We start from the raw sequence: 19674 nt of genomic DNA, 5'->3' as shown, positions 1-19674 counted from the left end.
GTATATTTAAAGTGTAAGGGAGAAGATATTTCACCAGTCCTAATTAGAGACAATACAAAATGTCTCTGATTAACATGAAAAAGATGATAAATATGAACCTCATTCAAATTTGAATTGGGGGTTAAAGGTGATATGTAATATTACAATAGTTCAGTCATCTTTTAAAATTACCCTCCCAAAAATGTGGAAGCAGTATTGTTGTCTTGGTCCTACTACCCTTACCCACTTGTGGAAGATTTGAAAACACGACTGGGCAGAAAAGGGGAACAGGAATCTTAAAGAGCAAGTATAGTTTATCCCATGCAGGTAAATATAAAAATCATATAAAAACGAGTGAGGGTATTTTTTTCCACTCCTGGAAGTTTTAATAAAAGAACCACTTTCTAATTTTCAATTAATAGGCAATGACCACACTCCAAGTACAAAATCCAGTTTTACAAACTACTGAACACATGCTGATAATAAATAGTGTGTGCTCCGTGAAAAAAGCAGTCATCTAAAAGTTTCAAATTTAGAGCTTTACATCCATCAGCAATAGCCATGGATACCCTTACTCAGAAGATCTGTCTATACTTGTTTCCTTGAGCAGCCACAATATGAAAAGTGGCATATCAATGCGTAGAACAGATGTCATTGTCAATGGAACGTTAGTAATCTACTAACTCACTAGTAAAGTAAAACCTAACCATTCAGATCTTTCAGTTAACTGGACTCATTCCAGGATTTTACTTGGCTATAAAGTGTCAAGTGATGTTTAAAATGAGCTATTAGTAGTTAAATACAAGTTACAGTAATCAAATAAAAGAATTAACACTTTTTTAAAAATCTGTAGTAATTTCAGATTGAGCCCAACATTGCCCTATTATCTACATCTACAAACCTGTACAGGGAGAACTTCTGTTGACAAATATGATCCTCAGACATAACAAGAGTTTCAATTATCAGAGTAATAGAGGATTTATTTGAATATTGCCTTTCATTACTTAAGCCTTTCACCAAAAGTTTCACCAAAATATATCAACCCCCAGAAATTCCAAATAATAAATTATATTAGCAATTTTAATGTAATATATTTCTTGTCAAGCGTCTCATACTCTGTTACTGTCTATAATGTGCTATTTTATGTAATTATTTTAAATGTTTCACTCCTCAAGGTATGCTATCCTAAAACACATACAAGGTGTTTAAGGCCCAATGGTCTAAACATTTGTAGTACTCTAAAGTGTAAAAAGTCTGAAAACAGGAATAGCACAATGAAGGATGAGAATCAAGAGAGACAAGATTGTCATAATAGCCATCAAGTAGGACAAGTACATCTATTACATTATTTGTACATGGAAGGACACCTACAAAGAATGAAATAAAAAAGGGAAATTTCATATCTGGAAATCTACTTCTGACGACTTAAGTGTCTTCTCCCAATCAACTTTGAAGATGGCATTTTAACAGTTTTCCAAAACTAAATTGTGGGCCTCTTTCTTTTCAATCGATGCTCTGGAAAAAGACAACCTTCTGTCATCAATAGGAAACAATCCATCCATCTCACTTTACCTGCAAGGCAATGTATCTCAGAGTTGCCTTCTACTTCCACTTAGTATGCGTGCAAAGAAAGTGTATTAATTTTACATTTAGCTTAAATGAAATATTATTAAAGATAGAGATTACCAAAATGCCAATTTTTTAGATTTTTATGTACCTAAATTTAAGTTTGAGCTCAGCCCCGTATTAGCTAAGGCAAGTTACAGAACCAATTTCTTTAGCCTCTCTCTAAGCTTTAATTTCCTTATCTGAAAAATGGAGTATAACTATGTTGCCTTCTTTGCAGCACTGTCACAAAGATCAGCTGAAACAATACATGTAAGCTGCTCAGTTACATGCTGGGCCCAAGGGTGCACAGTAAATGAAAGCTGTGAAAATTCATAAAATAAGTTGTTCACTTAACCTGATTACAGACAAACTGAAGATAATAAAGAAAATGCAAAATGTTCAATGTACAAGTAGACTTCTCTCAAAGAAGAGATACAACCCTTAAAAAGTTTTTTATTGATCTTTTGTTGTTACTTTTAAGCAAATCATAATTGTCTGATTTCCTTTTCCAACATTCCCATGGAAGGAAAAATTCTCATTAAGGAAAATGTGGCACCAAGTTGTACCTTTCTTTAAGTCACATTTATGAATCCACAAGCAAATCTTTTTAAAAACATAACATATTTAAAGAGGAAAGTGGTAATTTGTTGATGAAACATTAGAATTAAAATTCAAACCACAAAACGGAAATATTGTAAAAGGTTTGAAAACATAGTAAATGCTGTACACAAATTGAAAAAGTTTATAAGTGCCAGGAATCATTTTTGCTTACAGCTATCATCATGTAAAAGGCATGTGTGTGTCACTGAAGCAAATGAAGAGGGTAGTAGAGGAAGATATCGAAGAGGTAAAGTGGGGATCAGATCATACAGGGCCTTACAGGCTCTTATAAGGATACTGGCTTTTGTACCCTGAGGGAAACAAGAAGCCATAGTAGAGATTTGAGAACCCAAGTGACATGACATTGTTCAGGTTTTAAAAGGGTAATGTTTCTGTGTTGAGAATATACTGCAGAGGGTCATGGTGGAAGCAGGGAGACCAATGAGGAACTGTGTTAATCCTAATAGTTCTACCACTATTGTAGCAGCCTAGGTGAGGCTTCAACCAGTATGGGACCAGTGAAGGCGGTAAGAAATGGTCAGCTCTTGTAAGTACCGTACTTTGAAGGAAGAGTGCATGGGTTTCCTAGTCAATTGAATGTGAAATGTGAGAAAGAGAGAGTAGACAAAGACAATTCCAAAGTTTTAGGCCTGAGTAACTGGACAGATGGATATACCATCAACTGAGAAGGGGGAGACACTGGGAGGAGCAGGTTTGGAGGGGAATATCAACAGTTTGGTTTTGGATATGTTACTTTTGAGAAGTCTACTGACCAATCAGAGAGAGATGTCAATTATGAAGTTTGATTATGAAAGTCTAGAGTTCAGACACGAGGACTAAGCTGTAGATAAATTTGAGAATTGTGAGAATAACAGTGGAATGTAAAGCCACAGTACTGGTTGCAATCACAAAAGAAGACAGTGTAGATAGAGAAGAGAACATGTCCAAGGATGGATCCCTGGGCCTCTCCAACATTTAAAGGTTGAGGACATGAAAAGGAATCCGCAAAGAAGATTAAAAAGCAGCAGCCAAAGAGATAGGAGGAAAACCAAATAAAGGGGGAGCAGGGGGCGATTTATGACCAAATGCATCACCTGCCGCTGATAGGTCAGTTAAGATGAGAACTGAAAACTGAACATGGGACTCAGCAGCATAAAGATCTCTGGTGACACTGATAAGAGCCATTTTGATGGAATGGTGGGATGGAAGCCTGGCTAGAGTGAGTTTAAGACAGAAAGTAAGACGAGAGAAATGAGAAGCAGTGAATATAAACAAAATTATTAGGAGGTGTCTTCCTTCAAAGGAGAGTAAAAATACAGTGGTAACAGGCAAGGGAGATAAGGTCATGAAAAAGTTGTAAAGTGAGATAGCACATTTGTATGCTGCTGGGAAGGGCAGAAGAGAGAGGAAAAAATGATTGGAGCAATGTCCTTGAGTAAGTAGGTCTAAAGGAATGGAACCCTGTACACAAATGGAGGGACTGGAAGATGAAAACTTCATCTATGGTGGTGATAGGTAGCAAGACTGCAGATACTCAAACTTAGGTAGATGTGGTGGTGAGAGTCTGTGGAAGTTCTCTTCTGATCACTTCAGGTTACTCAGTAAATTACGCAGCAAGCTCATCAGCAGAGCATAAAGATGGGTAAGAGTTCTGAGGATTGAGCAGCAAAGTAAAGGTGTGAAATAGTCATCTAGAAGCACAGTGGAGGGAATGGAGTAGGGACATAGAAGATGACTGTGTGAAAACAGAAGGGCCTACTTGGGGCTTTGGAAAAGGAATCTGTTTCAGAATCATGAATAGAGCACCACTGGATTAGAACAGGCAAAACCTGGAGGACAGGAGGAAGACCAGATAGGAGGCTACTTTCGTAGCCCACGAGAAAAAGCCAGAGAGAGATACTGCCTAAAGCAGGGCAAGAGCATCTGGAGGACAACTGAGGCAACAGACGTAAAAGTCATTGCAAAAGCAGAACCAATGGGATTTGGAAAGCAATTAGAAGTGACTGAGAAAATGAATGGCGTGGAAGAAGGCCCGTAAGTGTTGAGCTAAAGTGAACTGGAGGGTGGCAATGCCACGATAAACTAAAATAACTATTTCACTACTGCAAAAATTAGTAACCGATTGGTTAGCTGATTAAAGGAGTAAGTATCATTTGAGTGAAGTTTGAGTAAAGAGAAGAAGAGTTTAAAATAAGATTTAAAAGTTTGATTAATGTCAAAGAATGTTTGTTTCTGTCATTGTTGGTTTGGGGTGATTAAGATAAGACAACCAAGTTGCAAATTGAGGGGAAACTGAAGAAAGAACAGAGCTTTATTTGCTAAAGGAAGGAAATGCAACAAACATTTATAAAATTATTTTTATAGAAAGTTTTATGCCAGGCACTATTCTAGGAATATCATCTCCTCTAATCCTAAAAATAACCATATGAGGTAGACCCTCTTATACCTTTGTTACAGTTATGGAAAATAAAGTGTAGAGAGGATGTATCACCTTCACAGGGTAATGTGATTAATAGCAGAGGCAGAACTCAGCCTCAAGGCTGAATGACCCCAAAGTCCAAGCTCTTAACCACTACACAAACATGCCTTGTAAAATTAAGGGCCTGGAAAAGGTAATATAGGTTGTTTAGCTTCCGAGAAGAGTTTCAGAGCTAAAGATCTCAGAGGTGGAATCATTCCAAAGAGTGACACAGTCCAAGGTGTAGTCATGTCTATAATTAGCTAAATACATGGATGCAAAGGTCAGAGTTCAGGAAACCAAGGAACTAAGGGCAACAATGTGATGGCAAGGTTATCAATGTAATAGCTGAAATCACCAAAACGAATAGCAAGGGAAGGGTCAAAAGGATAGCCAGATGCTATCATCATCATGGTTGGTCAGCAGGTAATAGACTTTACAAGAGAAAGGGTTGTTGAAAGATGGTTCAAAGAATTTGACATAGAAGGAGCAGCCGGAAAGAGGGTGTACCATAGGACTAGGAGGAAAGGCTGAAGAGGGTGGGAATGTCAGGACTTGTGACAAGGGAAAAGCTGGATGTCAGCTCTGGCTAGACAGAAGGAACATTAAAGGAAAAGTTTAAAGATAAAGGGAATTTGTATTCATTCAACAACTTTCAATTACTAGTGGGGTTGGGGGCGGGGTGGTAACAAGATGTTCCATAATGGGCAGAGTAGAAGGGTCTAGATTTCCAGTATTCTTAACCTCTTCTTTTGGTATGGGTAAGGAGACCTTTGAAACTCTTGTGGACCTTAACTCAAAATGAATAGAGATTCACAAAAAAAAATTTGCCATGATAAGTGGGACAGAATTAGAAATTAATGAATCATGAATCAGCATCTCCACTTCTCTGATCAAGGAAACCAATCCAAGATGGCCCGATGCCTCATCTCTCCCCTCTCTTGGTATAAACTGCTGAATAATCAAAGTATTATATTTATTATCTAATATAAGAAATAATCTAGATCACAAGCTATAAAATATAAGAAGTATGCTAGAAAATATAGATGGTATGACTGTTGATAATAGAACAAACTTGGAGGAATTCATTCTTCTGTCCCCTCTACTGTTTTGTTTTGTTTTGTTTTTTTACACTCTGTCCTCCCAACTCTATTTCATATACCTAACAAGATGCCTTATATTATTTTCAGAAAAGTGGACTTAGGCCTGTTTTGCTTTATAGAAACAGAAACACAAGTTAGGTAGTTAAAAAATTGATTCAGTGTGCCACAGACTACTGAATACTAGAGAACAAAAATAAGTAAGACAGCCCCCCCTTTTAGGAGCTCATAGTGGAAGAGACAGACATATTATAGCTCAAAAAGACAGATGCTTTCGAAAACAGTTCTGTTGTATCAACAAGTTTCTGGTCTCTCCTTTATGTGATATAAACACAGTCCATACAAACAGCCCTACTTAGAACCCAGTGCTACTCTGGGCACATGCATTTTAAGATTACAACAAAATCAGGGGGTCTAACTTACCATCATTTTTTCAAAGAGATCCAGTACTTCCTTTTCGGACAAATTCAAAGATCGTTCATCATATAATGGCTGAGCCGCTGGAAACTCACTCATCGCAACTTGAGAATCAATAGGATGTTGGATAAGAGGTTTTTCTTTTTTGACAGTAGATTTTCTAAAACTTGTAATTCGGTCACGCTGCAAACAGAAAAAAACAAGAAGCCCTAAGGAAGAGATCAAGAATCACGAACAAACATGAAGAACTGAAACATCAAAATAGCACTTAGGAATCATTATTGTCTTTTGACAAAATGTTATTTTAAGCAGCAAGCTCCAGTTAGAGATTGTACTATTTTGAAACCTTGAAGTAGCTCTGCAGCCGCAGAAATCTAGGGAGTGAAAAGTATTCCTCAAAAGTAAAACTTAGTCCCTTGTCATTTCTGTTCTGCACAGTAACTAGGTCAGAAAAGTCCGGCCTCAAAGTCGTATAGTGGTTTGAGAGAGAACGTGTCTTTGGCGGCAACTTTCAAACTATGAGAAAAAAAAAAACAAAAGAAAAGAATATCCAATTCTAAGGGGGAAATTATAGTAATGTTTCTCTTCTTCAAAGCACCAAAATAATTGTGACAAGTATCTATGAATACTTTGGAAGTGTAGTAGTAGAATACAGTGGTTAAGAGCATGGACTCTGGAGCCAGACTACCTAGATTTGAATCTGCAATTTACTAGGTCAGTTACCCTGTGCAAATTACTTGGTCTCTCTATGACTGTTTCCTCATCTCTAAAATAGGGATAACAAGTTAATGTATGTAGGAGGAAGGAAAGAAGGAAGGAAGGAAGGAAGGAAGGAAGGGAGGGAAGGAGGAAGGGGAGACAGAGAAAGCAACAAAGAAACAGTTATTGTGAAATTTAAATAAGTTATATGTTTAGTGTACTTAGCTACTATTTATTACTATTGTTGTTGTTGTTACTATTACTATTATTATTATTACACACACCTTTTTCTTCCCTAAAACGTGGGACCAACAAGGAAGCACAACAAAATTAAAAACATTACCTTTTTGCTCTGGAAATATAACATAAACAGAAATATCTTATTCCTACAAATACTACTATGAAGAACTTGCTATTTTATGGATATTGACTTGGAACCATTGATTCCACGTACAATCTCTAATAATTAGCTTGCGATTTCACATAAAGTGAGTTAACGACTCCACTTGCATGTAAATAGGCCATTCTGTTTTAAACCACAGAACACTGGACATCAAAAATTAGTAATAACCATAAAACTGAATACAACTCAGTTTTATTCTGGTTTCTGTTAGGAAGCACATGCATGCATACTGTCAGCTCACGTTAAACAAGCAGATATGTTAGATATCAGGACAGTGCCTCGTCACTGCCACATTACCAAGTCCTTATAAATCACTTCAACAGTATAAAAAGCATCACAGAAGTTCTTACCACAATTATGTCGACTTCTGTTGACCCCCATTAAAAGAACATACTTTTTTTTTGATTCAAAGAACACTTTTTTTTTCTAAAAGGTGTACTTTGAAAGAAATATGAGCAGTTTTAAGCAGCTTATTTAGGATTCCAAAAATGATCTTAGTACATGGTTGCTTACAAAGAGATTATGTAAATCATAATATTTTAGAGCTGGGAAGAAACTTGAAAAATCATCTAGGCCGACTCTCTCACTTCACAGAAAAAGTGACTCGCTAAATTCACGAGTCCCTGGTTCCTAGCCCAGTGTTCACATAAAGATTCATTTCTTCGAATCACCTTCTATATTTTCATATTTTCTTTTAAATTTGAATGTTTTTGAGGAAAATTAAGTTAGATTAGATATGTAATAACCAACTCAAACAACTCAAGAAAAAACATTAAGCAATCCCAAATAAGCTGAGTACATAACCAAGAGTCAAATTTCACTAGAAGATATGGTGGACACAAAAGCATTTAAATATGCAATCGACCATTAAATCAACATATCTCTGTTCCTTTCCCTTCATATCACTTAATATTTACTTTTGCAGTGCTGGCTTTTTCACTGAGTAGCATTATTTACATATATATTTGATCTTCCACTATGCTCTTCACTTTGATCTAGAAAATTGGCTTTTGCTTTCAGCTATATCTTGATAAGAAAATAAAGTTAAGCCACATAACTTTCACTTCCTTAAATCATGAACGATATTCTACATTATTTGTAGACAGGTAATTTCACAAAGAAAAAATACTTAAAATACCACATTTTAAAAGCTTAGCTATAAAAGGGCACATTTAAATTTTAAGCCCATAACTTTTAATAAGTTTTACTACGATAGACTCAGATCAAAAATATTTGAGGATTTTAAATACCACATTTCTAACATAATGTACTTAACTTCCTTTCCATTTTAAATTAATTTCCTTTACTGTTAATATTAATGCTTAACATATTCAGAGTCAATTTACATGGCTATTGAGAAAGGAAACATTTGTGTTTTCCAGAGTTAGATTTATACTGATTTTTTTTAATTAGCTAAGGTATATATCAGGATGGTAACATCAAAATTATTTTGAGAACACATACAATTGCTTATGTTTATATCAAAAAAAGAAAAGCCACTCTATTGACAATTCTTCCATCTACTGTACTTTGTAAACATCTAGACTTTTTATATCTTTACATATATCAATGCTTTAATGTCCACCCACTTTAATAAAAAGGCAACATGCATAAGTAAGTAATAACATGCTAAGTCCACCTTACCACATCATCTGCCAAAGTTTTTATTTGAATGTTCTATTAAAACCAAAAAGGAAAAAAAAATACCTGTCAGATAAGAGAAATTCATAGATCAAACAAGAAAATAACTGAATGATTCTCATTTTTTATTTTATCAACTATAATTCTTCAAAGAGAATTAGAAACTTTAAATCTATAAACACATTCTTTACAAAAGAAAAAAACAACTTATTAAGGATTAAAAATGAAGGTTTGGTGAAGGGGGTGTCTCTTCTTTTTTGAAGATAACTCCCAAGTCCCCAAAGTCAGATTTGGAACAGACATCACTACCACAGTGCTCAAACGTGAGAACAGATATAAAAAAGTCATAAGCCCTTTCAAGATTTTTCAAAGTTTTAGAATGAATAATCATATTTTTGAGATACATAAAACTTTTAAAAACATGAACAGGAAAAATGTCACATTTAATAGTAATGACATATAATGAAACAGCTCAGTCTAGAACTCAGTTGCATCTGATAGATAATTTAACGAACACCTTTATAAATATTCTAGATAACATTGAACTTACTGATTCTGTTAATATATGCCCATTTCTCAAAAACTCCAACACTTTCTTTTTTTTTTTTGCATGTGGTTTTCTACTTCTAATGTTGAGAATCATTGGAAATGGTATACTCTACTTAATAAAATACAGTGGTTAATAAAAACTACCACATAGAGTACAAACAATACTGGAGTAATAAAGCAATATTAAAGTAAGCAAAGTAACAGCTAACAATTTAGTAATCTTCCAGGATTCAGAAGATACTTCAAGATCTTACAATAACATACAATCAGCACGAAAGCAGTTATTTTTATATCATAAATATGTTGAAATATGTTGTAGTGCTAGTTAAGAGATGTGATTAGGAAAGAACCATATTTTTTTAAATCGCCTGTTAGGAACTGAAATTAACCCTTCTGCCACAACCTGTATATTTATTTCCTACAACAAAACAGAAGCTGAATGATGTACATCATGCATGCTCACATCCCTTTTAACTAAGAAAAATATGGTCGTATCACTGGTGGGGAGAATTCCATTAAGAGTTTTAAGTGAGAATTATTTCGTCACAGGATCTCATAAAACTGTCTTCAAATATCACCAACTAAATGCTGTTAAAGATCATCCTCCCCTCCAGCAGTTGGGACAAATATACTATTATATGTGTAGTTCTTTTTCTACTTTTAATACATCTATTCCCTCAGGGATCTACACTTCTACATTTTTGTACTATGTCTTCATCACATCCTGCTGACACAAACCCCAATCAATCTTTACTGCCTAGAAAAAAGAAAAGAAGGGGGATTACTTATATCAGAACTGAAGCCTTTTTAAGAGAGATCAGTTCACCCTAGGACTATCTCTACCTGGTATTTTCTCTTTAATTTTCCCTGTGGGGTACAGAAAACTGCTCTATGCACAGTGACAAGCTTCATGATTTCCTGTCATGTAAAATCAGAGTGAGAAATGTCAAAGTCTCAAAAGTGCCTCAACTACCCTGCTACCATCCAGATATGTACCTGTCCACCTGTGTTATTTATTAGACAGATTATACAGTTCTTCAAGCAACCCCTGCTTTTCTTTTCTTACCATCCTTTGAGGTTATAAACTCAAGATTGGAAACATATAAATCTTCAAAGTGAATATGTAAATTCGGGGAAAATAAGATTTTAGTCAAATTCTCTAAGTTAAGGTACACATATGTCTCGAATGCCTTAAGTCTGTATCTCAATTGAATATATGTTGATAGTTTAATCATGGGGGACAGAAACAACAACAACGAAAAAGCATTGCTAGCAATAGTTCCACCTTGTCTTATGGGAAGAGACTTGAGTTTTCTCCTCTTCTCCCACCTCCACTCTCTTTTTTTTTTTGAAATTAACATATTTTTGTCCATATTAAATCCCACAGTATGGAGTTAGACACTATTAAATTGGATGAAATTTGAGATAATCTGGTCAAAACCTCTCAATTTACAAATGGTGAAACTGAAGCTTGAAGAGGCTGACTCGCCCACGGACCACAGATCTGGTTGTCACTAGATACTAACTCTTAGTCAACATATGGCCTCTTCAGGTGGTATAATTAGGCTGTAGGATATTAAGGTTGAACTACTGAATTGAAACAGTTCATGGTAACCTCAAATTCACAGATATGCCCCAAGTCCCATCAGTTTCATTTTCCTTTGGGTAACTGCCTTTTGCCATCATTACCAGAGGGTCAAGCATCATCCCGAAGAGCATTCCCCTGGCAACCAAAGTCCTTCCCTAACACGTCTTATGTGTCACCTGCTAAATTCATTTTGACCAATATACACTAATGTTCTTCCAGTGGCTGGTTATTTTTCATATACAAACTATATACAAATTTAGATTCTTTGGTCTTTCATAATTCTTCATTCCTAATTATATCTTACTACTGCCACAATTGTAAGAATCAGAGCTGTTCTCTCAGCTCTCTAGGTGGGTAATAGGAGGGAAAATAGAGTAGGAAAAAGTGGGTATATAATTAATAACCCAGTGGAAACACTACATGAGCACCAAGGGTTGTCACAGAGGGTTAGGACAGACTTACAAAAATAGGGTCATGTTTATGGTAATGGTTACCATCCAATTTTAAGACTTCCATGTCACCTTGGTCTCCTCCCTCTCTTCAATCCCTACAGCCAAAACAGTTGTCAAGTTCCACGGTGATCTTTCTGCAGTTTCTTCTTCATTTCTGCACAAACCATCCCAGTTTAGAGTCTAATCACTGGCAGTAGCCTCCTAATAATTACCTCTGCCACCATTCTCTCCTCATTGCCAAAGTCATCTTCTTCAAGCAAAGATCTGGTTCAAGTCACCATCACATCACCTCTTCCCTAGATTTCTGTAAGAACCTCCTAACCTATCTCCCTTTTTCCACCTTTACCCTGCTATAGTTCATTCTGAACACATTGAGGAAGTGACAGTATTAAAACCCAAGTCAGTTTGCAGCCAATTAAACCAACTATGCTCTTTTCCCCGCAGGGGCCACGTGTGCAATGGCTGCAAACAGCAGCCTCCTCAGTAGTGTATGCAGCCTGTTGCCTGTATGTGTTGCCCTAAGGGACCCTGGAGACAGCCCTTTCCAGTGGACATTCGTGACTGGCATGCTGCCCCCAATCTAGTCTCCAGACAGGTATACGCAGTGCCTTTGGAAAGCCCCAGGGCACAGTGGCCAGGGTCCACATTGGCCATGTCATAATGTCCATCCGCACCAAGCTGCAGAGCGAGGAGCACGTGTTTGAGGCCCTGTGCAGAGCCAAGTTCAAGTTCCCTGGCTGCCAGAAGATCCACATCTCCAAGAAGTGGGGATTTACTAAGTTTAATGCAGGTGAATTTGAAAACATGGCGGCAGATAAGCGGCTCCTGCCGGATGGCTGTGGGGTCAAATACATCCCTAATCGTGGCCCCCTGGACACATGGCGGGCCCTGCACTCATGAGAGCCTTGAGGCTGTCCCCTCTTTACTCACGTGCACCAATAAATCCTACTTTCCTGTCAAAAAAAAAAAAAAACAACAAAGAAAAGAAAAAGCTAAAGAAATCTGAATAAACCATGGACTTTAGTCAGAAAAAAAAAAAAACCAAGTCAGATCATGTCACTCCTCTGCTCAAAACTTTTCAATGGCACCCTATTTTCACTGCCAGTGAAAGTCAAAATCGTTACAATAACCTGCAAGGCCCTATGGAGCTGCATACTCTTCATATCCCTCTGACCTCATCTCCTACTACAGTTCCTTTCATTCACTCAGCTCTAGTCACAGCAACCACCTCACTGTTCCCCATAAGGCAATAAGCCACATACACTGTGTCTTCCCTCTGCCTGGAATGCTCTTTTCTGTTATCCATATGCTTTCCTCCATCACTCCTCCCCCTTTCAAGTTCTTGCTCAGGGAGACCTACTCTGTCCATCCTATTTAAATGGAAACACCCACCTCCTCCACACTCTCCTGACCTGCTTTAGCATGCTCTGCTTTCCTTTTTTCAATAAAACTTACGACATTCTCACATAGTCTATAATTTATTTCTGTCTGTTTCTCCCACTAAAAATGTGAGCTCCATAGGAACCAAGGTTTTCATCTGTTTGTTTCAGGGATGTACCCCTAATGCCTAGATCAGTGTTTGGCACACAGAACTCAATAAAAAATTATAAATGACTATTACTTGCCCATCTGTATTCAATGGCTCCTGATGACCTACAGAATAAAGACTAGTACCCTTAATATGGCATTCAAAGCCCTATATTATTCAGCCCTAGGCTACCTTCTACGTCTTCCCTCAATGATCTGTGCGCTATGGAAAAATGGAAATCCTTTTCCCACCGCATGCCTCATTATGTCCTGTTTGTGCACCCACTCTTCCCTCTACTGGAATGTCAATCTGGCTAGGTACCTTTCTATTTCTAGAGCTGCCCTTGAGTTTAAAGTCTGGTTATTAATAAACCAAATGTGGACCCATGGTCAAAAATGGAGGAGAACTATGCTTTGTTTAGTGTCTTCTTAAAGACTATTTTTTCCTAAAAGGCATCTTTAAGAATGATAGAGCACCTTAAGACAAAGAGGAAATTATATTCATGTAAAAAATTATCCAAATTACTTGTAATAGAGAACCATAAAGAAAAACACTCTGCTTATGATTTCTTGATTTACAAGTTTCATTCAACTACAGACTGGATATCCTATATAACTATGCACATTTGACTGATATGGATATTTTTCTCATAGATTTCCCTCATGTAAAACTCTGCTGTCATAAATATCTTCTTGAGACCATTACTTAGAACTCTACAACTATTCAGAAAAGAGAGACAAATGTGGTCTATTGAAAAGAAAAATCTTTAAGGACATTTGAAGAGATTGAGTTTAGGAGGGGGCCATTTTTGGCCACTGCGCATTAAAAATACATTGAAATTATTGTATAAATTACACTTAAATTATCTGCAATAGAAAATAAATTATTTCTGCTGCACAACTGTTTTTATACATTAGTCAAAAAAAGAGAAAGTTACAAAAGGAGAACAATAACAAAAACACCACCAACATGAAAAAAGTTCAGAGAGCTGTAAAGAGCTATCTCTTTGACAAGATTCAATCGCAGTCATTTTTATGTGAATTGACCTGTAAAACATTTTTAAATGGTTGTATTAAGATACAGTCTCATTTATAATGATGTTCTACAGGGACAAGCTCTCAAATTTTATCTGAATGTAATTTATATAGGTGCATGCACCTCTCTCTCTCACACCACTGGCAAGCAGACATTATGGATTTTACTCCTGTGTAAAAACTATAGAGCTACTATGGAGTTAAAACAACAACAAAAAATGACCAAAAAAATGTTTATCAGAGTCACACCCCTGAATTAAAAGCACTGATTAAAGTCATTTTAGTAAGTTTTTATTGCAAATCTAAATCTATAATGGTCATTAGGATGAGGGCATATTACACCAATAAGTATAGTGACCATATATTTTCATTAAAATCAACTCTAGAAAAGCAATACGCTTGTGAATAGTCAAGCAATTAGAGTTTATTAAACTTCATTTATGAACAGTTATATTAAATATAACTTACTACAGTACTCTATGAGTACTGCATAATTATAAAAGTTTCACTCCAGAGTCTCAACCCCTTAAGAATAAGAGAAATGGATGATTTACTTACAAACTCTAATGCTGAAGTTCTGATTGAAATGCAGGAGCCATTATTGCAAGAAAATTAAGTTTTAATTTTCTCAATCAGGCAGAAATTAACAAAAACAGCAAGATGTAAAGATTTGACTCTCTTATGGCTAATGTTACATGGTAATACAATGTTTCATAAACATCTTGAAATTACTCCAGTACCACAGAAATTGGACAACTGAATTGCATACAATTCAAAAGTCTCACCACCAACTCAAAAACTTGGCCACACTTCTTCAAGTTTGACTATTTTCTTCTCTTTTAGAGAAAGTAAGTTGGCCATCACAATAAAGATGAAGGGTCAATTATTTACCCAGCTTAAATTTCTTAATCTCTAAGTAGGGCAAGGCAATATAATATAGAAAAGCATGTTCAATTCAACTGAACAAATATTTGAGCATCTACTATGCACCTGTTCAGTGCTGGGCACTAGGAATACAACCATAAACAAGATAAGCATGTACCTTACGGAAGCTGTAGTCTAGTCAAAGATCAAATGAATGAAAGAACAATCACAACAGAGGAATTCTGAGAGCACTGTTCGGGTGGTACTCTATCATAACCTCCATATACTTTCCAAGTAAGAAGGGCCTTCAAGAAAGGTCATCCATCTCAACCAATGATCCAGGGTTTGAAATCTCTAGATGACATCCCTGACCAATACTGATTCAGATCAGCAGCAGTCACAGAAGGAAGTAATTATTCTTCAAAGTGCTGCCTTTCAACTTTTCAGATCCTGGATTCACCCTGAACTTTACAAATCAGTAAGACCAATCAAGACAATTCAAGGCTATTTAACCATCTGGCAACCAAGCTGAACATTCTGTTCAGCTATTCAAATCCCTTTACTATGAAGATTGTTTTAGTTGAGTACCTCTCCGCTGTGTTTCACCAACAAAGGTATATATAATCTGATTTTTAGAACTGAGATCAACGTAGATAGAGGTTTGATTCTAAGAAGACAGGAGGAAAAGAAAAATTGGCTTTCAAAACCATTGAACTATTACTGCTTGTATTTAAAATTACTCTAAAACATTTTTTCATCTCCTTTCTAACAGTAAGGGGCATTTTCAGACACCCACATGTCCTCTTAGGCACTGCATTCTTCCATCACCATTAGCACTTCCGAATAGATGATAGATCAGCTGGCAGTGTGCGAGGCACTGGGATTTAAAGAGACATGGCCCTGACCTCAAAGGGCAAAAGCCTAGTAGTTGAGAAGATGAAGTTACAGGCATTAAGCTCCAATTCTCCACCTTACTTTGCTACTGTGAGCATCTCAAACTGTCCATTTCATCATTTTAATAGAGCAATACTTTTCTATACTTTTCTATTTTTGTAACCAAAAGGACACCATCTCAGAAGCACTGTCAAATCAAAAGCCTCAAATTTGAACCCACCTGAGCTCTTGGCTACTACAAATCATAATTCTTTCTACCATTTTTACAACAAGAAAAAAATTCCTTTTCGGATTTGCTTCTCAAGATACTCTTTCAATATAAAGAACAAAATGTGTATCTACCAGAAATCAAATATGACATCACAGTATAGGGCTTCAGTTTTCTTCATGAAGCAAAAGACCATGTTAGTTCACTGGATAAGTTTCAGAAATCTGTCACAACAAGTTCTTCTCAAGCTTAAATTAATTGTCTTGCCACGAACTTCAATATTTAACTGCCAAGAGGGGTGTCTATGATATGGAAATCCAGCAGTCTCTTCTGTGTAACAAGAATGTTCAGCTTGGGCTTCCCTGGTGGCGCAGTGGTTGAGAGTCTGCCTGCCGATGCAGGGGACACGGGTTCGTGCCCCGGTCCGGGAAGATCCCACATGCCGCGGAACGGCTGGGCCCGTTAGCCATGGCCGCTGAGCCTGCACGTCCGGAGCCTGTGCTCCGCAACGGGAGAGGCCACAAGAGTGAGAGGCCCACGTACCACAGAAAAAAAAAAAAGAATGTTCAGCTTAAGGACTAGGGGTGAAGCGCTCAAGAAACATACGTTTTAGAAAACAAATTTATGGTTACCAAAGGGGAAAGGTACGGGGTGGGGGAGATAAATTAGGAGTTTGGGGTTAACAAATACAAACTACTATACATAAAATAGATAAGCAACAAGGACCTACTGTACAGCAGAGGGAACTATATTCACTATCTTGTAATAATCTATGCAGGAAAAGAATCTGGAAATGAATACATATATGTATGTATGTATAACTGAATCAGCACAACACTGTAAAGCAACTATACTCCAATAAAAATTAATTAAAAGGAGAGGAAAAAAAACTGAATCACTTTGCTGTACACCAGAAACTAATGCAACACTGTAAATCAACTATACCTCAATCAAAAGAAGTTAATAGAGAAATAAAAATAAAATTTTTAAAGAAATGTATGTTTGCCACTTAGGTCTTAAAAAACATTCATGCTAATGAATTAGAGGAAGTCACTTAGTACCTGAATTAATCAGAAACAATTGCATGAATAATCCAGGTTTTTCAAGTAGTAACTTCTTCTGTAGGTACTAAACCATTTCAAATGGGAAAACTGTTGGGATGTGAAAGTTCTTTATAACTCTATGAATAAAAAGCAACAGAAATGAAAAGAAAGCCGGCTTTGCCCAGCAATTGTACATAATAGATACTCTTAGATCAATGAGTTAGCCAAGTGGGGCTCAATATTTAATAAATAAATTTTTACCTTCTCTGTTTTAAAAAAAAGACAGATGTCTCCACCAAACATTAATGTTTCAGAACCCATCATAGGCTCAGCACTTTGTGGCAAAGAGAAGTTTAAGACGCGATTCTGCCCTTAAGGCATTAACAATCTAACCAGGGAATGAAAACTAACCACAGAGGAGATTCTGAGGTATATTCCTGCTCTTCCTCCCTGGGCACTATCACATGTCCTGTCTTACTATTTTCATAGCAGAACCGCTACCTGAAATTATCTGTTCACTTAGCTATTTACTTACTTATGTTCTAGCTTCTAGAAAACCAGTTCCCTAATAGCAGAGCCCTTAATTTTCCTGTCTTAATCACTTTTGGATCTCTAACATTTAGAGCAGTAGCTGGCACATCATACCTGCTCAAATATTTGGTGAATAAATTAAGTACAAGAGGAATTCAGAGAAGAAATAAATATAGCTTCATTAAGAAACTATAAAGAACTGTGCCCTAATTGCTGGGTAGGATTTGAATAGCCAGAAAGAGAGGAAGAAAAGGAAGTGAGACAGAGAGCAGTGTTAACATTTTACTTTAGGGAAGCAGCCTTAGGAAACAAAGGGTTCAAGTTAGAGGGTATTAAATTTCGAACATGTAGGGTGGTGGGGCTGAAAAATGTCGCCTGCCATATCAGTAAACAAAGGATGTTGCAGCCATCAAGCCCTCAGCCACTGCAGCCACCCCTAACTGTGCACCCTGACGGGATTCAGGATGGAGAAAAGCAGGTACTGGCCCTAGATTGTTAAGGTGCATATCGAAGGAATGATTTCAACGAGCCCACACTCTTGCATCTTCCCATACCTAGAGGAGCGCTAAATTCATTAACTTGAGATATCAGGTTTTCTTTAATTCACAGTAATCTTTTGATGTTCTGACTACCTGTTTTTGTTGCAAAAACTCCTATGTATCCTGGCTCCTCCCTTACCTCTTTGGAGCACTCCCTCAGAGCGATCTGAGAGGCTGTCTTCCGGGCTTAAGTCCTTAGAAACTCTGCCCAATAGAACATAATTCTCAACTTTTAGGTTGTACATTTTTTTCAGTTGACAGTGGGGACAGATTAGAGACAGTCTTGAAAACCACAAGGCGTAGTCTAGACTATGTCTGACAACCATCGAGGGTCCTTATGAGTTCCTGATTCAGAGACAGACATAGAGAAGGTGGAATTTTAGAAAGATGACTTCGGGTGGTACAGGTCCACAATCTCTTATCTGAAACCCTTGAAGCCAGATGTGTTTTGGAATTCAGAGTGCTTCATATTTTAGAAAGGAATATGGTATGTGTACCATATATTACAAAACACACCCAGTGCGATCTGGGCTGGCACCCTAAATCAAATGCATTCAAGGTTAGCAGGGAAACATGAATACTCCACAAGACAGGATAAGTAAAGATTATATACAGCCTCAAGCCAGGCTGGGTTTCGGGGCCAAATGATAAAATTCTGTTTTCAGAACTTTCAGATTTTAGCATTTCCGAGAAGGGTTGTAGGCTGTAATATTCAGGATAGACTGAGGAAGGAATCAAAGGCTAAAAAGGCAGCTTGCAGAGATCAGCAAGTTGGATCTATTCTACCTAAATACTAGCCACCATTTACTGAGCATTTATTATATGCCGGGCACTATGCTAAGAGCTTTACATGCATTGCCTCATTTAAATACTCACAGCAATCCTATGATATAGGAATTTATTGTCCTATTTGGCAGATCAGGGAATCAAGGTTTGCAGGCATTAAGTTACTTACCTAAATGCACAAAGATAATTAATTACTCAGTTGGAATTAGCATTTAGGTCTGAGTAGAACCCAAGCTCTAAAACCTCTATCTATATTCTGAAATCTGTCTTCATCTTATATAACACATATATGATGAAGTGTCTTCATCATATATAACAATACTGGTTAGAGTGCAAGTTCTCTTTCAATCTTGGCCTTTCCATGTAGACTTTGCTCTGCTTCAGGCGCTCACCCCTCACCCACTCCTTCATCTGCCCAACTCCTACTCACCCTTTCTGGTCTCAGTTGAGCTGAAGTTGGTCTTGTTATCGTCTCCCATGGTTCCTGACTTCTTTTACCCCAATTATCAAATTATAATTCCCTATCAATGCCAGTCTTCTGGCTATACTGTAAACTCAGTGTAGTAAGGACTAGGTCTCTCTTGGTCCCCACTGTGTCCTCAGTTTTTTGCACTGTTTCTAGCACAGAGCTACACTCAAACCTGTCATGATTTATTGAATTGGAGATGCAAACAGAGAAGAGAGATAGAGAGAGATCCAGTTGTGAGATGATAAGAGCTTAGACTATGATAGTAGCAATAGGAATAGAGAGAA

At 37.0% G+C, this 19674-nt stretch overlaps 1 protein-coding gene and 1 non-coding gene across 2 annotated transcripts in view; one reads left to right on the top strand and one right to left on the bottom strand.

The window, feature by feature from the left end:
- Nucleotides 1–19674, bottom strand: part of DIAPH2 (diaphanous related formin 2) — an 888726-nt gene that overhangs the window by 818967 nt on the left and 50085 nt on the right. The window contains exons 2-3 of the mRNA XM_029240205.1: nucleotides 8909–8941; nucleotides 6169–6345 (exon numbers count right to left, since the gene is read on the bottom strand). Coding sequence (XP_029096038.1) covers nucleotides 6169–6345; nucleotides 8909–8941 — 210 coding nt within the window. The remainder of the gene's footprint in view (nucleotides 1–6168; nucleotides 6346–8908; nucleotides 8942–19674) is intronic.
- LOC114906652 lies at nucleotides 11900–12034 on the top strand. Its single transcript, XR_003796470.1, has one exon. It is a non-coding gene; the product is annotated as a small nucleolar RNA SNORA70 (small nucleolar RNA).

This window comes from Monodon monoceros, unplaced genomic scaffold (genome assembly GCF_005190385.1).
Source record: "Monodon monoceros isolate NGI ecotype Baffin Bay Population unplaced genomic scaffold, NGI_Narwhal_1 Super_Scaffold_22, whole genome shotgun sequence".
Classification (NCBI taxonomy): Eukaryota; Metazoa; Chordata; class Mammalia; order Artiodactyla; family Monodontidae; genus Monodon; species Monodon monoceros.
The sequence above is the reverse complement of the archived record's forward strand: the minus strand, read 5'-3'. Positions and strand labels throughout refer to the sequence as shown.